The following is a 25,168-nucleotide window of genomic DNA, read 5'->3' as shown; positions in this document are numbered from 1 at the left end:
GGAGGGGAGTAACAGGTTGGTGGGAGGGGGAGAAAGAAGGAGGGAGCGCGGAGGGACAGAGGGGAGGGCCCGGGAGCCGATCGTGCAGCTCTCCCCGAGCCCGAGCCCGAGCCCGGGAGCGCCGAGCCCGACTAGGGTGAGTGAACCGGGCGGGAGGCGAGGGCACCCAAGAGGCTGGCGAGCTCTCAGGTGTACCCTTGAGGGGCGGGAGTCAAGGCGATCAGAGATACCCAGGGCACAGGTGCTGTGTTGGCGAGAGGAGGAGGGGAGGTCAAGGTAGGGTGGGAGTACTACTGATAAAGAGCTGGCTTCTGCTCTAAGGTGCCAGACGCAGGTGCTTGGGAAGGTGCCAGGTGAGGGGCACCTGAGGCTGAGGCTATTCCCCGGGCATGAAAGCGTTTCAGGGCCAAGATATCTCTGGAGGTCAGACGCCAGTCCCTGGGGCAGAATTTCTCCTGGAGACCGGAATGGTAGGGGGAAGGAGTCAGTCTCGGTAGGGCAAAGGGGACTTGCTGTCTATGGTTCAGAGACGGAAAGGAGAGGGCGTGGAAAGGTGCTGTTTCTCTGAGGTTCTTTCCCCGACTGCCAGTCTGAGCCGTCCCTGATACCTCTCTTCTGGCTTTGAGATGGCTCTGAGGTGTGGAGTCTTTAACCTTTCACCTATGGGAGGAGACAGGTGCAATTAATAGACACTGAGAGGTAAAAGGAGAGGATACCCCCATCTCTTTGCTAGGTGTGAAACTAAGGCTTTCAACATTTGTCCTCCTTTGCTTTTTTGCCAGAGAGGATTTTTCCTTCTTCCTCTTGAGAGAGTGCTCTATGAGAGAGGGATTTGAGTAAGCACTGATCCCTAGGCTTACAAAATATGTAGAAATACTTTTTTCTAATGAGGCCTCTTTCTGGGAGCTAATGTCAAACCCTCCCTCCAAGCACACATACTTCTGGGGTTCTAGATGAAGCTGTTGGGTGAGGTTTGGGAGCCTAACAAAATTTCTCAATGCCTCTTGGAAATTCTCCATTATTCGCTGAGACCCCACCAGGCATCCCTAACAGCTGGACTGTGGTGGCTGTCAGACTGGCAGAAGACACTGGTGCAGGAAATAAGCAGGGCTCCTCAGGAGACCCCAGGACTAGGAGATTCAGCACCTCTAAGTCTTCAGGCTGGATGAGAGGTGCACATGAGGGCCTAGACTAAACTTCTGAGGCAGATTTCCTTGCCTTAGGCAGGTGAGGGAACCAGAGCCAGCCATAACTTGGCCCCTTTGATGCCCTGCCTGAGGAGTTGTTATAATTGGGAAATAATTAGCAACCGCTATGTAGTCGACAGGCTGCTTACACATGCCTCCATACCTCTTTTTTCATCCTGGGTATTTGGGAATGGGGGGCTGGCCCTAGGGGACTGCTAATCCAGAGATTTGCCTGACCCTAAGAGGATTCTGGCTTCCTAGAACCCTTCCTGCTTTCCCCAGGCTGACCTGCTTGCCACCACCCCTGTGGGAAGTGAGGAGAAGAGTAGGGCCGCTGGTTTTCTTCACGCTAGGCAAGGGGAGAACTAAGAGCCAGGGAGGTGGCCCAGGTTATGAGGGATCTGAAATGCAGCCTTGGAAACTCTCAAGAGGGAGGGGTAGAGGGAGACAGTCTTCCTGTCGCACACTGGGCTGTCTCTCACTCACCAGGCTCATTGTGTATCTGTTCGTATCTCTGTTCCTCCTGCCTGTTCCTTTCCCACCTTCTGCCTTGGCATCTAAGCTGGACAGAGTCCCTGCCCCTGGTTTTGCCCCTCTGCCTCCTCTGTGGTGTGGAATTTCTCTGATCTGCTTCACAAACTGCCAGTGGAGTCTCCCTGGCCCTCCCCTTCCTCTTGCCTCTCAAACCTGTCCAGCCAGTTTGCAGGGGCCCAGTTCCTCATTGTGTTCCCCCCCGACCCGCCCCCACTGGCCCAGCAGCTCTAGCCTGGCGCTCAGGTTTGGCTGTTTCAGTGGACTGAACCAGGAGTACACTTGGGGGGTTCTTTTTGGATCCTCAGTCAACCTTATCTCATTACCTGTATGAGAAAATAGGAGCCAAAAGATCAAGGTCACTGAGTGGTCCTTTTCTATTTTGTTTTCCTTGTTACCTCCAAGGGGAGTCTAATCAGTGTACCTCTACCCATTTTCTGCCTCTGCCAATTATATAGCATCTAGTATATTGCAAGGCCCTCTATATACCAGTTCTTCCTGGGCACACCCGAAACCACCCCACCCCACTTCTGCCAGGAGTCCAGAGACCCTGTCACTCCTAGTTGGAAGCCAGACGCTTATGGCTGGGCCAGAGATGATGGAATTGGGGCAGGGCAGGCTAATGAGTAACTCAGGGAGAAGTGGCTGCCTGATACAGGTGCTGTGTCCGCCCCCTCCTCGCAGGCAGGAATGACAGGCAGACAGATGAAGCTGAATTAACTTGTGGTCTAGTCTTCTTCCCAAGTCCAGTTGGTGAAGAGCCCTGGGCACATGCCAGTGGTGGGAAAAGCAGGGTCAGGCATCTGGTGAGAGCAGAGGCTCTGGGCTCTCTGTTGCCTGGCACTCGATCACTGTTTACCTGCCTCTGGCGCTTACGCAAGACCTTGGAGCTGCCCTACTCCCTGGACCCCGCCCCGCTGTCCTCTGTAACTGAAGGCGGATAGGTTTCGGGTTTTCCATGTTGAATCATTTAGAGCCCTGCTTTCTGACCCACTCCAAAGATCCCTTCAGCCCTCCTGGCCCTGGATTCACATGTTCTGGGGCTGAAGAAGATTGAGGTATGGGAGTCCCTGGGACCTAGGGGTAGGCTTGGTTCCGCCTCTGAGCAACTTGATGCTCCTGGGTGGGCAAGGGGCTATGTATTCTCTGGGACTAGGCTGAGAACTCCTTGACCTGAATCTGGAAGATCAGTTGATATACTATCATGGTAGAGCCACATCATGACATCTGATGCCTAGATCGCAGTCTAGGCACATTTGGTTCCAAAATTATGACTGAAGAGGGCAGGGAGTCCAGGCCAGGAAGAGGTTCTGTTACTAGGGCAAACAAGAAATGGCTGTGTGGGATCCTTGGGAAATCTCCCCACGGCTGTGTGAGTTCTCCTTGGTTCAGGATACAACTTTTAATAGATTCATGTTGATGTCTACTATCTGCTAGGCCCTGGGGACACAGGAGTCAGCTGAGAGCAATGTTTGTTTCCCCTCCAGGAGCTTATAATCGAGTGGAGGAAACAGGAAACAAATTGTCCCTCGATAACTATATAATTGTGGTACATGTATACAATGGAATATTACTCAGCCATGAAAGGGAATGAATTTGAATCGGTTCTAGTGAGGTGGATAAACCTAGAGCCAGTTATATGGAGTGAAGTAAGTCAGGGAAAAATAGATATTGTATATTAATGCACACATGTGGAATCTGGAAAAATGGAACTGATGGACCTATTTGCAGGGCAGGAACAGACATGGATGTAGAGAACAGACTTAGGGACATGGCTGGGGAAGAGGAGAGTGGGATGAATTGAGAGCGTAGCATGGAAACACATGTTACCATATGTAAAACAGATCGCTCATGGGAAGTTGCTGTATAACTCAGGGAGCTCAACCTGGTCCTCTATGGCAACCTAGGGGAGTGGGATGGGGTAGGGGGTGGGAGGTAGGGTCAAGAGGGAGGGGACATGTATATACTTAACGGCTGATTCATGTTGTTGTATGGCAGAAAGCAACACAACATTGTAAAGCAATCATTCTCCAATTAAAAATAAATTAAAAAAAAACTGAGGCAAACTCATGAGGCCATCTGTGGAGTATATAATGTGCATCTGATCTAGTCTGTGGGAGGGAAGGATCAGGAAAGGCTTCTCTGAGGAAGTGACATCCTTCTGTAAACCAAATGAAGCCAAGAAGGCCCCCTTGAAAGGAGCAGCATATGTGCAGGATAACATTTGTTGACAACTTTGTGACAGGCTTTTGCTGCTAGGTGTGTTCATGTTTACTATCTTGTCATTTGCCCTCTTTTTATTGAAGTAGAATCTAAGTAAATAAAGGGCAAAAATCTTGTGTATAACTTAATAAATTTTTATAGTTGCGTATACCCATATAATTGTTATTATCTAATTCTCTTGGGCAATTACCTACCTTGTGAGGTAGTATCATTATGCCCATCTTACAGATGAGGAAACAGGCTTAGAAAAGTTGTGATTTGTCCAAGGTAATATACATTAAGTGAAGAGCAGAAACAAGGATTCCAGGTCAGATCCGGAGTCTAGTCCGGAGCCTTTTCTATCGGATGAGTGGCTTGGAGAACTTATACCTTTGCCTTGTAGCTTCTTTTCTGGTCCCATTTCTTTTCTTTTTAAAAAAGAATTATTTATTTATTTTTGGCCGTGCTGTGTCTTCATTGCTTCTTGAGCTTTTTTCTATTAGTGGGGCATGGGCTTCTCATTGGCTTTCTCATTCCCTTGTTGTGGAGGATGGGCTCCAGGGTGCCTGGGCTTTAGTAATTGTGGCTCCCAGGCTCTAGAGCACAGGCTAAGTAGTTGTAGCACATGGGCTTAGTTGCTCCACAGCATGTGGGATCTTCCCAGATCTCTGAATCTGTGTCTCCTGCCTTGGCAGGTGGATTGTTTATCATTGAGTCACCAGGGAATCCCTCTGGTCCTATTTCTTACTTGAATTCCAGCATAGGGTCCTACCAACTAAGTATCTTGCTGTCTTGGGTATCTGAGTCAGAGGTTGGTTGGTCCAGAGAGGTTGGTCCTCCTCATTGTCTGCACAGTGGAAGGATGGGGTCCTCGGGTTCACAGGTGGGCTTTGAGGACCTTTTGAGATGCTGTGCTAAAAGTCTGGGTGAGCTGTCACCTGGGGGAAGGGTGCATTGCTTTCATGTTTTCTCAAATACCAAAAAGGTGAAGAACCATTGCTGATAAGGGGTTCCTCCCCACTGTATCTTCCTCTGGAGGGGAGGGACTGGGAATGTTAGGAATGCTCTTACTCCAAGCCCTGTCTCACCTAGAGTTCTGCCCCTCCTTTCCTTGCTCCCGCTGGTTCATGGGCTGCTTAGCCCTTCTACAGTCCCTGCCTGAAAGGGGCCTTGCCAAGTTTCCTTGGCCCAGAGCTCTTCTGGAGGGTTGAGTTAGGTATGTTTGTGTCTCTGGCACTTCAGAGGCTCCTCCTCCAGTTTGGTGCTAGGCCCTGGTGGAGGTTAGCAGAAGGGGCGGGGGAAGCTGGTTTTTTATTTGCTTAGAGGAGAAACTCTCCTCCCCAAGTTCCTGGAGCCAGCACATACCTGGACTACATTCCATCTGCTGACTCTGGGCTTAGGCAGTATGGACCAGGGAGGCGACCTGCAGGTGGTCTTGGCTCTGGCCCTCAGATGGACAAGTCTGCCTGCCCTGGGGCCTCTTGGACTCATCCCACATGGCCTGCGGGATCTCAGTTCCCCAACCAGGGACTGAACCCTGGCCCCGGCAGTGAAAGCATGAACTTCTAACTACTGGACCACCGGGGAACTCCCTGGACTGGTACTCTTAAATGTTATTTAAATCTTTTCTTGAGTGGGCTTCCCTGGTGGCTCAGATAGTAAAGAATCCTCCTGCAGTGTGGGAGACCTGGGTTCCATCCCTGGGTCAGGAAGATCCCCTGGAGAAGGAAATGACAACCCACTCCAGTATTCTTGCCTGGAGAATCCCATGGACAGAGGAGCCTGGCTGGCTACAGTCCATGGGGTTGCAAAGAGTTGGACTTGACTGGGTGACTAACACTTACTTTTTTCTTGAGTAGGCAATACTCAAAAGGGACCAGATTCAAAAGGTAGCAGATTCAAAAGGGACCAAAAGGTACTTCCCTGGTGGTCCAGTGGCTAAGACTACCTTCCTAATGTAGGGGACTGGGTTCGATTCCTGGTCAGGGAACTAGATCTCATGTGCCACAGCTCAGATCCTGCATGCCACAACTAGACCCGGCACAGCCCAGTAAATGAGTAAATAATATAAACAAACAAAAAACCCCAAAGGGACAAAAAGATGTCTAGGAGAGAGCCAGTCATTCTCCCAGCCCTGTCCCCTATCCTCAGTTCCCCCACCCCTGATGCCATCACTGCTGTCGGTTTCTTTGAGTATCCTCCCAGAAATGGGATGACATACCCTGGGGTCTGCTGTATTTAAAATGAGCTCTGGGAGCGGAGGCCTCAGTTCTCCACTGGGCTGGAGGCATCTGCATGTGGGGCTTGTGCCTTCCTTGGGGTTGGGGGAAGCATACGGTAGTGCTATATGTGTATGTGTGAAGATGAAGAAAAGTCTTTAAACTTTTGGCAAAGCCAAGCTCCTCAGGACTGTATTAGAGGAAAGAAGTCCTTCTGGGTCAGTGGGTCTCAAAGTGTGGAATCTGGATACGGCATCAGCATTTCCTGGGAACTTGTTAGAAATGTAAATCCACGCTTGGGGACTACCTCCTGAGTCTGATACTCTGCAGAGGGTCGGGGTGGGGAGGGGGTGGAGTCTGTGTTTTAACAAGTCCTTCAGATGCTGCTGCTCAGATGAAGTATGAGGACCACTATTTTATATAGAGGGAACTGGCAGGCAGTCAGCCTCGTAGAAGCCGGGCAAGTGGAGGTTTCTGGGTTTCTATTTCTAATCTCTCAGCTTAAGCTCTTTCCTTCATCTTCCAGGACCCCTCCTATCCATGGAGCAGGCGTCCACCATGGCCGAGCCCCGGGGCCCTGTTGACCATGGAGTCCAGATTCGCTTCATCACAGAGCCAGTGGGTGAGGCAGAGATAGGCACCCTACGTCGTGGTGGGCGACGGCCAGCTAAGGATGCAAGAGCCAGTACTTACGGGGTTGCTGTGCGCGTGCAGGGCATCGCTGGGCAGCCCTTTGTAGTGCTTAACAGTGGAGAGAAAGGCGGTGACTCCTTTGGGGTCCAGATCAAGGGGGCCAACAACCGAGGGGCGCCAGGAGCTCTGAGCTCTGACTCGGAACTTGCTGAGAGCCCCTACTCTCAGGCCAGGGAGTTGCCTGCCCCCTCGCAGGGCAGCACCTCAGATGAGGAGCCCGGGGCCCACTGGAACGGAAGGCTACTCCGCTCCCAGTCCCAGGCCTCCCTGGCAGGCCCTTCCCTGATGGATCCAGACAATAGGAGCACCAGCCTGCTGGAGCTGGCCCCGCAGAGGACTTCCCCGGGCAACACCATTGACACTGCCCCCCTGTCTTCGGTGGACTCACTCATCAACAAGTTTGACAGTCACCATGGGGGCCAGACCCGGGGCCGGACTGGCCGCCGCACGCGGATGCTGCCCCCTGAACAGCGCAAGCGGAGCCAGAGCCTGGACAACCGGCTGCCACGGGCCACCCTCCAGGAACGGGAGCGCCAGTCCCCTGATCACTGGATCCCTGGCACAAAGCATGACCAGCGCACGGGCAGATCGAAACCATCAGCCCAGAGCTCTCTAGGCAGCTTTAGCCGTGCCCGTCAGACCCAGGACTGGGTCCTTCAGAGTTTTGAGGAGCCACGGGGGAGAGTACAGGACCCTGCAGTGCTACAGGTCAGACCCCATCCTTCTGTGGCTTCCAACCCCTGGCCCCTTCTCATCAGCCCCAACCCACCAGCCCTGGGCCCCCTAGTGGACTCAGATGGTCTATAGCAGAGTCTACATGTTGTCTTCCACTTTATCCATCTGCTTAACAGATGATATTCACGTGTACAAGATACTTCCATGGGCAGAATTCTAAAGGAAGTGGAAGTAACTGTGAAATCACCATTCACAAGCCTGGAGAGCTAACTCGTTCTTGCCAGACCACTGTGTGTGCCTCAGTCACTGGCATTTGCTAGGGCTGCCACAGATGTGAAGCAGGCTTGGAGGATATGAGTGGCTCTCTGCTGCTCTGGCCAAAACTCCCATCTTTGTCTCCCACTCAGGAATGTGAGTGAGTAGGGGAGTGACGTTACTCTGAGACAAAGTTAAATCTATTCTAAAAGTAAATCATTTACACATTCTAGTACATTAACTGCTATTAGTGACAAATAGCCTGTGACACAGCTCACAACTGGTTGAGAGCTGCCTGTCGAGCAAAATCTGGTTTGCAGCAATAGTGAGAGGTGGATCCTTCCTGGCCTGTTGCTCTGGCCTCAGAAGTATTGCCTCTGTACCCCCTTTTCAGGCTCGTTCTTCATGCTTGAAGGGCCTCATCTCCCAACTGCCACTTCTCTTCTACCTGCACCCCATACACGCTTCTGGCTTTATCTTCTCAACCTCCCGATTTCTTTGGGTTTACTTCTTGTGTAGTTCAAATCAACTCCAGACCTTCTCCGAGACCAGCAGGAGGCCGCCCCACCAGGCAGTATGGATCACGTGAAGGCCACCATCTATGGCATCCTGAGAGAGGGGTGAGTGGGGACCCCTCCCAACAGCAGAGTCACTTTCTTGTTCTAGCTTTGTTCCCCATCTTCCCTGCTCATAACCCTCCCTTCCCTCATCTCTTCCATCCCTTGCCTCCCCTTACCTTTGCATCTGTCCTTTCATCCTCCAGAAGCTCAGAAAGTGAAACCTCTGTGAGGAGGAAGGTCAGTTTGGTGCTGGAGCAGTTGCAGCCTCTGGTGGTGAGTGGCCTTCTCATGGTGGAGTGAGGGGACAGGCTTAGGGCCTCATGCGCCTCAGAATCTGGATGTGGACTCACTTCTTTCCCCACTGTGTCTCTGGCAGATGGCTTCTCCTGGTTCTGCTAAGGTAGGGCAGGCTGAACTCACCCAAAAAGTGGAGGAGCTACAGAAAAAGCTGGATGAAGAGGTGAAGGTGAGGAGAGGATCAGAGGTGCAGGAGGGGTGAAGGATCACATGGGAGAAGAAACTTGGCCTGGATGGGCCCTTCCAAGCAGTGGGAAGAGCGCTTGTGTGTCCTGTGAGATGAGACAAGAGTGTGTGCTAGTCCCAGGAAGGACTTTGGGGGTTCTCCAGAGCCTGGAGAGGAAGAACACATTCATCAGGGGTCCAACTACTTTTCATTCTGTTCCTCTGGACAGTCCTGTCCTAGCTCTGCCCCTTGTGCTGTGCTTAGTCGCTCAGCTGTGTCCGACTCTTTGCAACCCCATGGACTGTAGCCCGCCAGGCTCCTCTGTCCATGGGATTCTCCAGACAAGAATACTGGAGTGGGTTGCCATGCCCTCCTCCAGGGGATCTTCCCAACCCAAGGATTGAACTCAGGTCTCCCACAATGCAGGCAGATTCTTTACCATCTGAGCCACCAGGGAAGCCCAGCTCTACCACTTACTGACTGTATAAATCTTGAGCAAATTATTTACCTCAGTTCTTTTCATCATTATCATAATGATGGCAGTAATAGTAGCTGCCATTTATTGAGCTGAATTATTGTAGTAGGTACTATCCTGAGTAATATGTAATGATTATAGTGACCCTATAAAGTAGGTATCCTGGACCCTTGTATGATAAGAAAGTTGAAGATCAGAAAGATGAAGTGAATTGCCCAAGGTGGTAAGTTGTAGAGGAATTTTAAAATTCAGGTCAGTCTTATGCTCAAGGCTTTGTACTCCTTTTTTTTTTTAAACACTGCTTCTACCTTGGCACAGTGGTAAAGAGTCCGCCTGCCAGCACAGGCGGTGCAGGAGGTGGGGGTTTGATCCCTGGGTTGGGAAGATCCCTTGGAGTAGGAAATGGCAACCCACTCCAGTATTCGTGTCTGGAAAATTCCGTAGACAGAGGAGCCTGGTAGTCTACAGTCCATGGGTCACAAAGAGTCAGACACAACTGAGCACATACACACAGTTATTACTGTGTAATAAATTACCTCAAAACAAACATCGCCCAGTATCAGAGTGTCCAAGGTCTGGGAGCCACTTAACTGGGTAGTTGTGGCTCAGGGCCTGTAATAAGCTTCCAGTCAAGATGTTGGCTGGGGGTCTCGTCATTAGGATACTTGACCGGAGTTGCAGGATTTACTTCTAGCATGGCTTACTCAATGGTGGTTAGCTGGAGGCCTCAGTTCCTTGCTACATGGACCTCTTCATAGGGCTGCTTGAGTGTCTTCACAGTGTGGTGACTACCTTCCCTCAGAGTGAGTGATTCAAGAGAGAAGCTTAGAAGGAAGCTGCAGTGCCTTTTTATGACCTAGTCTTAAAAGTGACACATCACTTCCTCCTTTTTCTGTTTGTTAGAAGAGATGGCCTGTACTCCAGGGGAGTCTATACTAAGTCCAGCCTCTGCACAAGGGGAGAGGTTTCACCTTTTGAAAGGAAAGGCAAAGAATCTGTGGACATATTTTAAACCATTACAAGTATAAGTACCATTACAAGGTTTCATCTGAGGCTTAAATGCAGATAATATACATAAGATTCCTAGTTCAGTGCCTGTCACATAGTGAATATCAATAGGTGTTAGACATTTCCATTATTCCTGGTCTTTCTGAGAGGCTTGACCTACCCTTCACCTGTTTCATTCTCCTTTCCTTTTCCAGAAACGGCAGAAGCTAGAGCCGTCCCAGGTGGGGCTGGAACGGCAGCTGGAGGAGAAGGCAGAAGAGTGCAGCCGATTGCAGGAGCTGCTGGAGAGGAGGAAGGGGGAGGCCCAGCAGAGTACCAAGGAGTGAGTGCAGCTGCTAGTGCACGCAGGGCCATGTGGGGACCTCAGCCATATTCAGAGACTCCCCCAGCGCTGGGGGAGACAGGGAAATCTCCAGAAGCTGAAAGGGGCAGACAGAGATGGTTAAACATGGGACCTTTCTCTTTACCTTTTCTATCAGATATGCTCATAGTGCATGAGTTAGGCTGCCTGGGTTTGCCTCTGTGCATCAAGTTCTTAATCTGTAAAATGGGCTTAATAATAATACCTGCCTCACCAGATTGTTGTGAGGATTCAATCATTCATGTAGCAGAAGTTTTGTGATCAGTATTATATAGTAGGTACTGATCTAGATTCCTATGGTTCATCAGTGAACCATAAAGCAAAGTTTCTAGTGAGGAAAAACAGACAGTAAACAATAAGCATATTATGTAAGTAAATGTGTAACACGTGAGAAGGTGGTAAGTAGAGTAGGTTAAAGAACCTTAGGAGGGCTGGGTTGTAGGGGAGCAGGTTATAGTATTAAATCAAACAGGGGAGACATTGTTTAGATTTGAACAAATGCTTGAAGGAAGTTTGAAGGAATTACTATAAGTAAAGTGTTTAGAAAATGGACTGACACTTAATGCTCAATAATGTTGTCTGTGATTGATTATTAGGCTCCAGAACATGAAGCTTCTCCTGGACCAGGGTGAAAGGGTACGGCATGGGCTGGAGACCCAGGTGATGGAGCTGCAGGACAAGCTGAAACAGGCCCACGGTCCTGAAGCTGCTAAGGAGGTGCTAATGAAGGTAGGGAGGGGGGTGTGTGTATTAATTGCTTCAGTCATGTCCAACTCTGCGGCCCTATGGACTGTAGCCCCCGCCAGGCTCCTCTGTCCATGGAATTCTCCAGTCAAGAATACTGGAGTGGGTTGCCATTCCCTTCTCCAGGGGAATCTTCCCAACCCAGGGATCAAACCCCAGGGAAAGCCCAGGGAGTAGGGTGGGGTACTCTCATCTCTGCTCCCTTTCAGCAAGAGCATCCTCAAGTCTGCTCATCTATTGTTTCCCCAAAGTATGGGGAGGAGGTATCTGACTGTCTCTTTAGGGTGCTTTCAGGCAGGCTCAGTGGTGGGGTGATCCCAGAGACAGAATGGTGGATTTCCTTTAGCCTAACTAGGCATTGTAGAGGGCAGAAAGCATCTGTTCACGTGCCTAACAGATCAGACGTGCTCAATACATATTTTTTGACTGACTGGATTAATGAATGAATGAATTAACAGACAGGTGGATTCTAATATGGTCACCTCTGTACTTCCACCTTCACTTTCCCCAGGACCTGATAGAGACCCGGGAGCTTTTGGAGGAGGTCTTGGAGGGGAAACAGCGGGTGGAGGAGCAGCTGAGGCTGCGGGAGCGGGAGCTGACGGCCCTGAAGGGCGCCCTGAAGGAGGAGGTGGCCTCCCGGGACCAGGAGGTGGAGCACGTGAGGCAGCAGTACCAGCGGGACACCGAACAGCTTCGCCGGAGCATGCAGGACGCGACCCAGGCATGTGACAAGAGCAGGGCTGGGAAAAGAGGGCATCCCAGGGAAGAGGGCTGCCTTGAGGTCTTGGTGTCTGGGGATTTTTTTTCCTGGTCATCACTGGAACTCCTGCTAAAAGACACGTGTGAGATGTAATGAAAACCTTCGTCAGGAAACCTGTAAGGGTGGAGAGAAGGAGTACGGGCCAGAAGTCCCATGAGCGTGTGTGATTGAAATAATGGAGGAGACTCCCTCTAGATGACAGGCAGACTGTGTCTTAGGAAGAGAGCCTTGTACTAGCACTGCGCCAGGCTCCCTGGGTGTCAGGGTGTGCAGCTGGCACAGTGCCTCTGGATCTGAGCCTTATCATCTGCACTCTCACACCATGCTCTGGAGTTAGCTCTCGCCTCTGAACCTCCTGGCCCCTGACTCTCCTCTTCACTAGGACCACGCAGCGTTAGAAGCTGAGAAGCAGAAGATGTCAGCCCTGGTGCGGGGGCTGCAGAAGGAGCTGGAGGAGACCTCAGAGGAGACAGGGCATTGGCAGAACATGTTTCAGAAGAACAAGGAGGAGCTTAGAGCCACCAAGCAGCAGTAAGGATAGTCCCCCCCAGGAAGCTTGTCCAGGATTCTTCTATCCCTGCTCTTCTCCATCAGCGCTGTGCTCTTCCCTCTCCCGTTTCTCAGACTGCCCTCAAAGTGCCCTCCGTATCCACCTTCCTCCCTCCTGAGGGCGGGGGCCCAGCGTATTAACCTCCAGGGAGGTGGTTTTCATTGTTCTTCTAGCCTCTCCCCAGCAGGTGGCCTCACTCTGTTCCCCTTCCCTTTTATCTCACCTTGCTGGGCTCAGACTCCTGCAGCTGCGTATGGAGAAGGACGAGCTGGAAGAGGAACTTGGGGAGAAGATAGAGGCCTTGCAGAGGGAACTAGGGCAGGCCCGAACTGGTGCTGGAGATACTCGCCAGGTGGAGGAGCTCAAGAAGGTACTTGGAAGCTGGGGGGCAGAAGGGCAGGTTGGGGTGATGGGCACATGCCTCACCCATCCACGAGGGCCTTCGTGCTGTCTCCCACTGCTTTGTTTTCAGACTTCCTCCTGCCTGCTCAGCCTTATCTCTTCGCAGCACACACTCCGGCAGGACTGGTCTCCTCATTCACTGTAGACATTTCTAATGGAAAGAATTCGCCATGGCCAGCTTGGGTTATAGCCAGAGGCTGCTGGCTGCCTCCCAAGAGACCTCATGGGTAGCAACATTGAGGTGAATTTGTGAAACTCCAGGCTCATTTTTGCAAGCTTGGAAACCTCATTTGGTCATCATAGCAAGGGTTACTTCATCTTTTAGAGGGGACTCATTAACTACACTTATGAAACCAACATTTACAATTAGAACACTGGTTTATTAACTTACAATGAGCCGTGTTGTCACATGGATTAGAACACTTGCAGTACATGGCCAGCTGACCTACATGGGAAGCCAAATTGTAATTTGAAGGCTACTGCAGAATCTAGACCCAGGGAACTAAATGTTTTTATCATGCGTGGATATTTTATAAACAATCTCATAAAATTGAAATGAACACAAATAATTTCTTCATATTCCTGGTATTAGTTTATGAAGGACAAGAAAGCAGTGCTTTATTTCAAATGATTTGAAAGTTAGAAAATATTTTCATTAATTATAATTATGGAGAATTGGCATTTACAGCCTCTTGAGAATCCTTCTGGGTCTACATTTCTTTGATTGTCTATGCTTGGTATGTAGTAGGTAATCAGTTAACAAGTATTAATTAATCAATGCTTATTGATCATGCATTTACTATAAGGCTACCTAACTGTAATCAGTAAGCATTGTATTTTTAAATGAGTAAAGAAATATACCTCTGAATGATGATTTCCCAGATAAATAAAAGCTTGAGCTTATAAAAAAATTTTTGGTGGAGAAAAAGATAATAAGTGTTAACCAAATATACTTTGGTAGTTGTCAAATCAGAAGTACTCCTAGTTTTTACTGTATTGTTATTAAGTTAACAAATAAAGATAGTCTGAAGTTTGTTCATTATATTAGCTGACATAGGCAACTTGGACATTCCTCTGGACAATCTCAATTGATTTATTATGCTAGGTAAAGCTAAAAAGTAATAACTACTGTTTCATTTATCTCATATATTAAGTACATTTTATTAAATATTTAATCAGCCTATAACATATACACGGAGAAGGCAATGGCACCCCACTCCAGTACTCTTGCCTGGAAAATCCCATGGATGGAGGAGCCTGGTAGGCTGCAGTCCATGGGGTCGCTAAGAGTCGGACAGGACTGAGCAACTTCACTTTTCACTTCCATGCATTGGAGAAGGAAATGGCAACCCACTCCAGTGTTCTTGCCTGGAGAATCCCAGGGACGGGGGAGCCTGGTGGGCTGTCGTCTATGGGGTCGCACAGAGTCGGACACGACTGAAGTGACTTAGCATAGCATAGCATAGCATATACATTAGGAAAACAGACTAACTCAGTCCACTGTAAGCCACACACTGTGGTAGTTTTCTTTTTCTTTGTAGTTAATGTCTTATATAGAAGACTCACTCTATATATATAAATAACCTTTCAGCCTAATTATGATACTTTCTGAATTTCAGAAGTAGCTACTAGATAATTAGAACCAGAAATCATATTTTAATATTAAAAAAAAAATCAGATCAGCAAATCACACTAATATTTATTGTGTCACATACTTTGGTTTTTAGCATTTGAAAAAAAATAGCTATTTTAATTTTATTCATACACTCATCTGTTCTTATTCCACATAGTTTTTTTAAAGTAGAGATTTAGTTCATGTACCATAAAAGTCACCCTTTTAAAGAATACAGTTTAGTGGGGTTTTGTACACTCACAGAGTTTTACAACCATCACCACTATCTAATTATAGGATATTCTAATTACCCCAAAAAAGAACCCTGTATCCATTAGCAGTCACTCTTCTCTCTCTATGGATTTGCCTATTCTGGACATTTCATATAATCGGACTCCTATTATATCGAGCCTTTTGTGTGTCTGGCTTCTTTCATCTAATATGTTTCTCAAGGTTTATCTGTGTTGTACCAAGTAACAGTATTTCGTTACTTTTTATGGCTGAATAATATTCCACTGTATGGATATACCACATTTGTTTCTCTTCATCAGTTTTTAAACATTTTAAAATTTATTTATGGCTGTGCTGGATCTTCATTGCTTTCCTTGGTCTTTCTCTAGTTGTGGCAAGTGGGGGCTACTCTTTGTTGTGGTGTGTAGGCTTCTCATTGCGGTGGCTTCTCTTATTGTGGAACATTGGCTCTAGGCAAGTGGGCTTCGGTAGTTGAAGCACACGAGCTTAGCACTTGTGATGCATGGGCTTAATTACTCTGTGGCATGTGGAATCTTCCTGGACCAGGAATTGAACCTGTGTCCCCTGCACTGGCAGGTGGATTCTCAGCCACTGTGCCACCAGGGAAGTCTTATCTGTTCATCAGCTGATGGACACTTGGGTCATTTCTATATTTAGCTATAATGAATAATGCCACTATGAACTTTTACTTACAGGTTTTTTTGTGATCATATGCTTATATAGTTCTCTTGGGTATATACCTAGGAGTGGAATTGCTGGGTCATATGGTCACTTTATGGTTAACTCTTTGAAAGTGGAAGTCATTCATTCGTGTCTGACTCTTTGTGACTTCATGGACTATACAGTCCATGGAATTCTCCAGGCCAGAATACTGGAGTGGGGAGCCATTCCCTTCTCCAGGGAATCTGCCCAATCCAGGGATCGAACACAGGTCTCCCCCGTTGTAGACAGATTCTTTACCTGCTGAGCCACAAGAGAAGCCCAAGAACTCTTTGAGACATTGCCAAATTATTTTCCAAAGTGGCCATACCATTTCACACTCTCACCAGCAATGTATCAGAGTTTCCGTTTCTCCACTCTCTGGTATCCCAAGCTGGTTCTCTCTGCCCTGTCACCATTTCTCTTCCTTCTAGGAGCTGCGTCGGACACAGGAGGAACTTAAGGAGCTGCAGGAAGAGCAGCAGAGCCAGGAGGTGGCAGGGCGGCACCGGGAGCGGGAGTTGGAGAAGCAGCTGAGGGTCGAGGCTGAACGGAGCCGGGGGCTGGAAGAGCAGAACCTCCAGCTACAAAAGACCCTACAGCAACTGAGACAAGACTGTGAAGAGGCTTCCAAGGCAAGGGGAGTGGGCATAGGGCTTAGGAGGTGGAGGCTGAGGGGTCTGGAGGGCTGAGGAGCCAGAGGGCATGGAAAATTACCTATCATGGGTATGTATAGACCAAATACCACGGTCCTAGGTGTGTGCTTAAACGTAGCCAGGATGTGGCTGGGGAGGCCGGGCTGTACCTTGTGACACCCACTGCTTCTCTGTAGGGTGGGGTTCTCAGGGAAGCCTCTGGCTGGCGGTACCACCCCTCTTTCAGTCGCTCTCTGTGGGGTGGTTTTCCTGGGAGTCGTCGGCGATCTTGAGCCCCGGGGTCTGAGCCACCTCTCTGAACCGGCCTCAGGCTCAGATGGCAGCAGAGACAGAAGCGGCAGTGCTGGGGCAGCGTCGAACAGCAGTGGAGACGACGCTTCGGGAGACCCAGGAAGAAAACGACGAATTCCGACGGCGCATCCTGGGTCTGGAGCAGCAGCTGAAGGAGGCACGAGGCTTGGCGGAGGGTGGGGAAGTGGCGGAGGCTCGGCTTCGGGACAAGGTGCAGCGGCTAGAGGTTAGTGCTTTCGCTAACATCTTTGGCTTCCTCCCTGTCCTCTGTCCTCTCATCCCTGGCTACATACTGGTAGCTTAGACGGTAAAGAAACTGCCTGCAATGCAGGAGACCTGAGTTCAGTCCCTGGGTCAGGAAGATGCCCTGGAGAAGGAAATGGCACCCACTCCAGTATTCTTGCCTGGAAAATTCCATGGATAGAGGTATAGTCCATGGGTCGCGACGAGTCAGACACGACTGAGAGACTAATACTGTTACTCTCATGGCTCAGATGGTAAAGAATCTGCCTGTAATGCAGGAGACCTGGGTTTGATCCTGGGGTCGGGAAGATCCTCTGGAGAAGGGAATGGCAGCTCACTCCAGTATTCTTGCCTGGAGAATCCCATGGACAGAGGAGCCTGGTGGGCTATAGCCCACGGGGTCACAAAGAGTCAGACATAACTGAGCGACTAACATGAACATGGGAATACTCAGCCATCACTTTTATTTTGCCTGTAATGTGTTTCTATTTGCCTCCCTAGCCCTCTGTTAACCTTGGGTTTGTATCTGGAGTGTGCTTTGGTGTGAATGTCTTAGCCTTTGCCCTAGTGTTTTTGTCCATCTCCCACTCTACATGGTCTCTGATCTTGGAGCCTGTTTTCATTGTCCACCTTTTTCAGAAATATCTCTTCCTCCTCCCTCCCAGCTGCTCACCTCCAAATGGCTTGAGCCTGAGCTTTGCATCCTCTTGGTCCAACATCACTCACCTTCTCCTCTCCCAGGCAGAGAAACAGCGGCTACAGGAGGCCTTAAATGCAGCTCAGGAAGAGGAGGGGAGCCTGGCAGCAGCCAAGCGGGCACTGGAGGCACGGCTAGAGGAGGCCCAGCGGGGGCTGACCCGCCTGGGGCAGGAGCAGCAGGCGCTGAACCGGGCGCTGGAGGAGGAGGGGAAGCAGCGGGAGGTGCTCAGGCGCAGCAAGGCCGAGCTGGAGGAGCAGAAGCGCTTACTGGACAGGACTGTGGACCGGCTGAACAAGGAGGTAGGCACGGGCTGGCCCAGGCTCAGGAAGAGGCTCAGCTCATACAGAAGCTTGCCTGGAGCAGTGGACAGGGGAGGGAATGGGGTCACAGCGTGTGGTGTTTGCTTTCCTCAAGTTCATTGTTGGGGAAGCCAAGGCCAAAGAGGCAGAGTGGCATCCTTCCTGTGTCCCCTGAGTGTTTTTGCTCACCCCTTCCATCCCATTCCTTTACGGTCTAATCCTTGGAGACCGTCTGTCTCCTGGAGTTCCTTTTAGAAGTCTATAAGACCTAAACATAGGAATCTTCATTGACAGAACTTTATATTTAGAGGAAGGGGAAAAAAAGGCCTATGGTCCCTCCTTAGACATCTGTAAGACCTTAAAACAGGAATTTTCATTGGTAGAATTTCATATTCAGGGGAGGGAAGGAGAAAGGAAGAAAAGGAAATAAATTGCTTTTTTTTCGAGTAAGGTCATCCACCTAGACTCTTATTTATAAAACTGGAGCAAACACCTATTTCATCAGTTCTAAAATGTACATTGTATCATCTCTGGAATTGATTTGTCTTATAATTGATGGTATGTTATAGTTCAGTTGGCAACTTTTTCTTTCAGTGGTATACCTTATAATAATCATTGGTATCATGGGTTTGGTAAAATATGGTCATTTCAGGCTTACTTTGTATCAGGCACTGCTGTGAGTACGTATATAATTAATTAACATAATTCTCACAACAACCGTGTGATGTACTATTATTATCCCATTTTACAGATAGGGAACTGAGACAGAGAGGATAAGTAACTTGCCTGTGGTTGCACAGCTAAGTGGTAGAGCAGGATTTGAATCCAGGAGGTCTGTATATTACTCCCAGCCATACTAGGGACCTAGGTCCAGGAGAGCAAGAGAGGGCTGTTGGGGCAGGAAGGAGGCTCTGGGAGAACCTTGGGAGTCTGGGCCTAGAGAAGGGACAGAGGCAACTGTTAAAGAGTTGCAGGGTTGAAAAAGCTCTTCTCTCTGTGTCTCAGCTGGAACAGATTGGGAACGACTCAAAGCAAGCCCTGCAGCAGCTCCAGGCCCAGCTGGAGGATTACAAGGAAAAGGCTCGGCGGGAGGTGGCAGATGCCCAGCGCCAGGCCAAGGAGTGGGCCAGTGAAGCTGAGAAGACCTCTGGGGGGCTAAGCCGGCTTCAGGATGAGGTAGAAGCCTAAATGGCAGGATACTGGGAACCCTCCCAGTATTCTTATATTGAAGGTCATTCATTGCTTCTTAATTAAGTGTGTCTGACTCTTTGAGACCCCATGGACTACACAGTCCATGGAATTCTCCAGGCTAGAATACTGGAGTGGGTAGCTGTTCCCTTCTCCAGGGGATCTTCCCAATCCAGGGATTGAACCCAGGTCTCCCACATTGTAGGCGGATTCTTTACCAGCTGAGCCATGAGGGAAGCCTACCTCTTAATTAAAGCTGTTGCCAGAGGATCCTAGGATCTGCGTTTAGGTCTAATCATTTAGGCGGGGGAGGATGGAGGGAGTTGTCCACCCTGGATGCAGACAGAGGATGCATTCCCCAGTGGCTCAGCAGTAGAGAATCCGCCTACAATGCAGGAGACATAGGAGATGCAAGTTAGATCCCTAAATTGGGAAGATCCCCTGGAGGAGGAAATGGCCACTCACTCCAGTGTTCTTGCCTGGAGAATCGCATGGACTGAGGAGCCTGGCGGGCTGTAGTCCATAGGGTCATAAAGAATCAGACATGACTGAATCAGCTGAGCACGCATGCACTTAGGTGGGGCTGTACACTGTAGTGGTGCACTTACGTCACTCCTGTACAGACAACACATCCTCTACTGATGCGTTTTCAAACCCTGCTGCACATTAGGGGCACCTGGGGAGATTTTTAAAAATCTCATTACCCAGGATGCATCCTGTCCACTTAAATCATACACCCTGAGGCTTGGTTTCAGTATCAGTTGTCTAAAAACTCAGGTGATTTAAAGTGTTGAAGAATTTTCCCCGGCAGGGTGGACTGCTCCCACCCCGCCTCCACCTCACTTTATCTGAGCTGTTGCATTTTTCTCTTCTGACCAGACTCAGAGGCTGCGGCAGGCCCTGCAGGCATCCCAGGCTGATCGGGACACAGCCCGGCTGGACAAAGAGCTGCTGGTCCAGCGACTGCAGGGGCTGGAACAAGAGGCAGAGAACAAAAAACGCTCTCAGGATGACAAGAGCCGGCAACTCAAGAGCCTTGAGGTGAGGGGTTGACGTGTAGAGGCAGGGTGGGGGAAGGTGGGGGGAGGTCTGGATCCTGGCACAGGTGGGACTTCTGTGGGAAAAGCCAGGGCACTCCCAGCCTCTTTCTGTATTAGGGGTAGAAAACTGGCAGCCCACAGCTGATGGGTTTTGTTTGACTACAGTGCTTTAAGCAACTTTGAATTAATTGCCACTGTTTAGAAATTTAAAGATGTCAAATAAAATTTTGGATTTCTGGCCTCTTGTTTACCTTTGAAAAATATAACAACAAGGGGCTTTGAGTCCCGAGTTTTCTGCATGGTAATCGTTGGCTGGAGCTGAGCAGCAGCTTCTCCCCTTTAGAGTCAACAGTGATCTTCAGTTTGCTGTGTTTGGCAATAACGACAACAGTAATAATAGCAGCAAATGCTTAATATATTGTGCTATGTGCCAAGTATTTAAGAATCATGTAAACCTGAGCAACGCAGGAGACCCGGGTTTGATCCCTGGGCCTGGAAGATCCAATGGAGAAGTGAATGGCAACCCACTCCAGCATTCTTGCCTGGAGAATCCCAGGGACAGAGGAACCTGGTGGGCTACGGTCCATGGGGTCACAAAGAGTCAGATATGACTGATCAGCTAACATTCATTCATTCACTCAGTCCTGAGAATAGCCCTTTGGAATGGGTAGTTTTGTTTTGTCCATTTTACAGATGTGGAAAACAGATGCGGAGAGGCTAAGCCACTTGTCCTTGGCCCCTGTGCTAGGAAGTGGTGAAGTGAAATGAAGTGAAAGTCGCTCATCATGTCCGAGTCTTTGCAACCCCATGGACTATACAGTTTATGGAATTCTCCAGGCCAGAATACTGGAGTGGGCAGCCTTTCCCTTCTCCAAGGGATCTTCCCAACCGAGGGATTGAACTGGGGTTTCCAGCATTGCAGGCGGATTCTTTACCCGCTGAACTACCAGGGAAGGAAGTGGTAGATCTGATTTTTAAACCCAGGCAGTCTGGCTCTGGTGCCCACACTCTTAGTCTCTATGTGGTACTGCCTGGCTTGAGTTTAGAAGCTTTGGTTTCTATTTTCCCATTAGGGAAATAGGGCTGCCCCAGTGAGAAACAGATTCTGGGGTTTGTCCTCCTGCCAAGGGGTCAGGATCAAAGTGGGCCCGCTCCTTCCTCTTGATGCCTCACTTGGGCAGCAGAGGGCGCTAGCTCCATGGTGGCTCTGGGCAGGGGGAGGGACCAACGGATTGTGGGATGGGGAGAGACAAGAATCTCTGGAGGCTGGGGTCTGAGAGCGTCCAGGTGAGAGTGGCATTGTGGTGTCCAGCATTTGGGACAGAATTAACCCAAATTGTTGTCCCTCTGCCACAGGAAAAAGTCTCACGGCTGGAGGCAGAGTTAGATGAGGAGAAGAGCACGGTGGAGCTGCTGACCGACCGGATGAATCGTGGCCGAGATCAGGTAGCCCCTTCCTGACCCCTCATCTATGTTTATGCCTGACGACAGAGCCTCTCAGCCCTTTCAAAAACAACCCTACCTTCCCATCTTTCATGTCTGGAGAGATCTGGCTGCAGAATTGGTGCGTGACTAGTTCTACTGCAGAGTCTCATCTGCTTTCGGGAGGGGTTGGCAGGTTTCCTCAAGTGGAAAGAAGCCAGGAATTGAATGGAGGAAGGAATCCTGGTGGCCTGGGTTACTGACCTGAGTCTGGGCCATCTCCATTCAGAAGGGATTCTGGTTCCTGGTGAGACTGAGGAGGCCTTGTTTCAATCTTTATGGCTCCTCTCATTTGAGTAGGCTGTGATTTCTTAGTTGCCTGGGAATTTGGGGGATTCAGAGAGCACCCTCCATTTACTCTGCCCAGCTTGGTTTCAGCTTGCTGGTTCATCATCAGTCCTCCCCAAGTCCAGTTCCTCTGGCCTATCCCTGCTAGGTGGACCAGCTGAGGACAGAGCTCATGCAGGAGAGGTCAGCCCGGCAAGACCTGGAGTGTGACAAAATCTCCTTGGAGAGACAGGTGAGGGGGTGGGGTGGGCAATCTCAGGGAGAGACCTTGGGAGGTGGATAGAATGACCATGAAAGCTATTGGAAGTAGAGTGCAAATCAAGGAGGCTTCCTGTCCCCTCTCAGAACAAGGACTTGAAGAGCCGGTTGGCCAGCTCAGAAGGCTTCCAGAAGCCCAGCGCCAGCCTCTCGCAGCTTGAGTCCCAGAATCGGGAGTTGCAGGAGCGGCTGCAGGCAGAAGAGAGGTGACATGAGCCATCCTTTCTCTCTCCCTTTGGACTTTTCTCCTCTGCCCCCACCCCCCCGCCACCCCGATCTTCTGTCTCAGTCATGGCAATCTGGCTTGATCTTTCGGGAGCCCTCTTCTCTTGATAGGGAGAAGAGAGAATTATGGAAATTCTGAAATGTGAATGGCCTCTGTCTACCCAGTTCTTTGGATCTGCCCTGGATCCTCCCCAGCCTAATGGTGGGGCTTGTGGCTGAGCCCTTAGAGTCCTTGGAGGCAGTACGGGGCCAAGTAGCAACTTCTTTAGAAATGGCAACAGCCTAGACATCCCCCTACCCCGCCCTTTCAGGGAGAAGACAGTTCTGCAGTCTACCAACCGAAAACTGGAGCGGAGAGTTAAAGAGCTGTCCATCCAGATTGATGATGAAAGGCAGCATGTGAATGACCAGAAAGACCAGGTAAGGATGGCAGCTAGGGCCAGTCAACCATAGGGCAAGTATATACTATGCATTTTCTTGAAGGCCAGGGGAGGGCCTACCTCTTATGTGTTCTATCTTAGACTTTTTTTCTATAAGGACAGAGAAATTAGAGCAAAAGGACTAGATTAGTGCATAGTAAGCATAGGTACTGAGTACTTACGATACACTGGGTACCTTTTCTAAGTGATGTATTAACTCATTTAATCCCCAAGACAAACCTATGAGGTTAGGGAACTTGCCTATGGTCACAACATTTTTCTAGGGGCAACTACATATACCTTGTCAAGATTGCTACAGGGGAGGGTCTCAGGCCTTGGTAGCAGCAGATGCATTTCTAATGGGGGGACTTGATATCCTGCCTAGCTAAGCCTGAGGGTGAAGGCTTTGAAGCGGCAGGTGGATGAAGCCGAAGAGGAAATTGAGCGACTGGACAGCCTGAGGAAGAAAGCCCAGCGTGAGCTGGAGGAACAGCATGAGGTCAATGAACAGCTCCAGGCCCGGATCAAAGCCCTGGAGAAGGACTCCTGGTATGGGCTGCTCTTCTGCCCCCTGCTCTGTTGGGAATGAGCTCTCCTGAGCTGGGTGGGGAAAAGGGGACTTCGTGGGCATTCATTCCTGGATGAAAGCCAGGATGGTTGTCTTTTAGTACCTCAGTATCCATCCTGTACCCCATCTCCCCTACTTCTTAGGGGAATCTTATGGGTAGTTTTAGGCTTTAGGAGAACTGAGTTTCCTTAGCATGAGAAGGGAGGCTGTTTTAATCTTTCTGTCATCTCCCCTGACTGGTATTCCTCTCTTTGACTCAGGCGCAAAGCTTCCCGCTCAGCTGCTGAGTCAACCCTCCAGCACGAAGGACTGAGCTCAGATGAGGAATTTGACAGTGTCTACGATCCTTCCTCCATCGCCTCACTGCTTACAGAGAGCAACCTGCAGACTAGCTCTTGTTAGCTTGTGGTTCACAAGGGCCCATAAACCACACCTGAGGCCTGGTCAGTTCTGCTCTGCTCTGCCCAGCTTCAGATTCCTCATCTCTGGCAGGGATCCAGTTATTAAAGACCTAAGATGGGGAGGGGTTTGAGTGATGGTGATAAAAAAAAATGCATCTGCGCTAAACCAGTAGAGGGACATTCCCCTTCCTCTGGGGGGAGTGGGCTCTTTAGGCCAATTGAGCCCCCTCCTTAAGTGCCGATAACCCCCTCCTCTGCTCCCTCATAAGAGCAGGCTGGTCAGGGGGATTGAGTGGGCTAGGAAGGGATAGAAATTGCCATGTATATAAAGCTTGCTTTCTTTAGCTCTTAACCCTAGGCTCAGGGAAATACCCTATGTGATTCTGCCCCCTTGACTCCTGCAATTCATTTCCTTCCTATTCTGGAGTGGGGTTAGGGGAGCATTATGGGTAATGGACATGCTGGCGTGACTCTGCCCACTTCTCACATGCTCTTCTTTGCACAGTCATGGGGCCCATGCGGTAGTCCCCACCTGTCTCCATTACATATTTTTTGTCTTCCCTAGGCTAGGATCCAAGGGACCCTTTCTCCTTCTCTTCCCATCTTTACCATTTCTATGTTCCTTCTTGGTGCCTTAGCCAGGGTGAGGAGATATGGATGCTCTTCTTGCCTTTTATTACCTGCACATTCATACCTCTCCAAAGATCACCTTTTCCCCAGCTGGGGCCCTCTGCCTTCCCTGCTGCCCCAGTGACTGGTCAAGAGATTTGCCGGCTTCTCTGCCTATGAGCCCCTGTGAGAGGGGCTTAGGTAGGGCTGTAATAAAGTGGTGGAGCCTGCTTCTGCTCAGGGTTTCCATCCTTCCTCCTCTCTCTCTGGACTATGATGTGTTTATAAGATGGTTGGACCTGGGAACCCTGACAACTGTCTACACAAGTTTGAAAAGCAAACAATTTTGGTCTCTATGGCCATACTTGTGGTTTCTCTTATCAGAGGTGCCCAAGCCCTGTAGGGAACTGAGGGACCCTCATTATCTCAGGACCCTGGACCTGATACAGAGAGGCTAGAAGCTGACTCTTGGTAGAAATGGGAAGAGGCAATGGAGGATTTGTTCCTCTTTTGGGATTTGGGGAGAGCCAAGTTCTGGTGGGGAGGAGGTGAGGAAGATGATCCACCTCTCTTATTTCCTAAGCAGGCTCTGTAAGGAGCCTAGAGGAGGGAGAAGCCTGTTCTCATCAATGACTTGTAATTTCATGATTTAGAAAAATTCCTCTATTCTGAAAATCATATATTCTCTCCCAATCCAATCGAGCATTGAATTTTTATTTTAAATTAAATAAAAATTATATATCTATACTGAAATCCTTGACTTCTCATTCATTTTCCTGATTTGTTTGGAGATCTAAATTATATGAAGAAGCCATATTACTGTGCAACTTAGAGGCTGAAACTGGAGTTT

The 25,168-nt window shown here is 49.5% G+C and overlaps 1 protein-coding gene across 2 annotated transcripts; it reads left to right on the top strand.

Annotated features, from left to right (window-relative positions):
• CGN (cingulin) lies at positions 1-25,065 on the top strand. 2 transcript variants are annotated; one of them, XM_005894959.3, is made up of 21 exons: positions 1-136; positions 6,666-7,540; positions 8,282-8,382; positions 8,526-8,595; positions 8,699-8,788; positions 10,463-10,590; positions 11,226-11,358; positions 11,885-12,097; positions 12,519-12,667; positions 12,924-13,056; positions 16,086-16,286; positions 16,618-16,824; positions 17,583-17,840; positions 18,846-19,016; positions 19,908-20,069; positions 21,425-21,514; positions 21,987-22,070; positions 22,184-22,302; positions 22,633-22,741; positions 23,126-23,289; positions 23,569-25,065. In XM_005894959.3, exons 2-21 carry the CDS (start codon positions 6,680-6,682, stop codon positions 23,708-23,710), a joined length of 3,585 nt encoding a protein of 1,194 aa, XP_005895021.1. In that variant the 5' UTR covers positions 1-136; positions 6,666-6,679; the 3' UTR covers positions 23,711-25,065. The 2 variants fall into 2 exon arrangements, with proteins under 2 accessions (XP_005895021.1, XP_070223189.1); XM_070367088.1 differs by lacking the exon at positions 1-136 and adding an exon at positions 2,644-2,776.
• Positions 25,066-25,168: the final 103 nt, after the last annotated feature.

This window comes from Bos mutus, chromosome 3 (genome assembly GCF_027580195.1).
Source record: "Bos mutus isolate GX-2022 chromosome 3, NWIPB_WYAK_1.1, whole genome shotgun sequence".
NCBI lineage: Eukaryota > Metazoa > Chordata > Mammalia > Artiodactyla > Bovidae > Bos > Bos mutus.
This window is presented reverse-complemented; position numbering and strand designations above follow the sequence as displayed.

Bases quoted from the DNA above. Each gene is read 5' to 3' on its own strand.
- CGN (XM_005894959.3), top strand. From the start codon at position 6,680: ATGGAGCAGGCGTCCACCATGGCCGAGCCCCGGGGCCCTGTTGACCAT. The intron at 8,383-8,525 runs GTGAGTGGGGAC...TTCATCCTCCAG, and splicing joins TATGGCATCCTGAGAGAGGG to AAGCTCAGAAAGTGAAACCT. The intron at 22,071-22,183 runs GTGAGGGGGTGG...GTCCCCTCTCAG, and splicing joins AAATCTCCTTGGAGAGACAG to AACAAGGACTTGAAGAGCCG.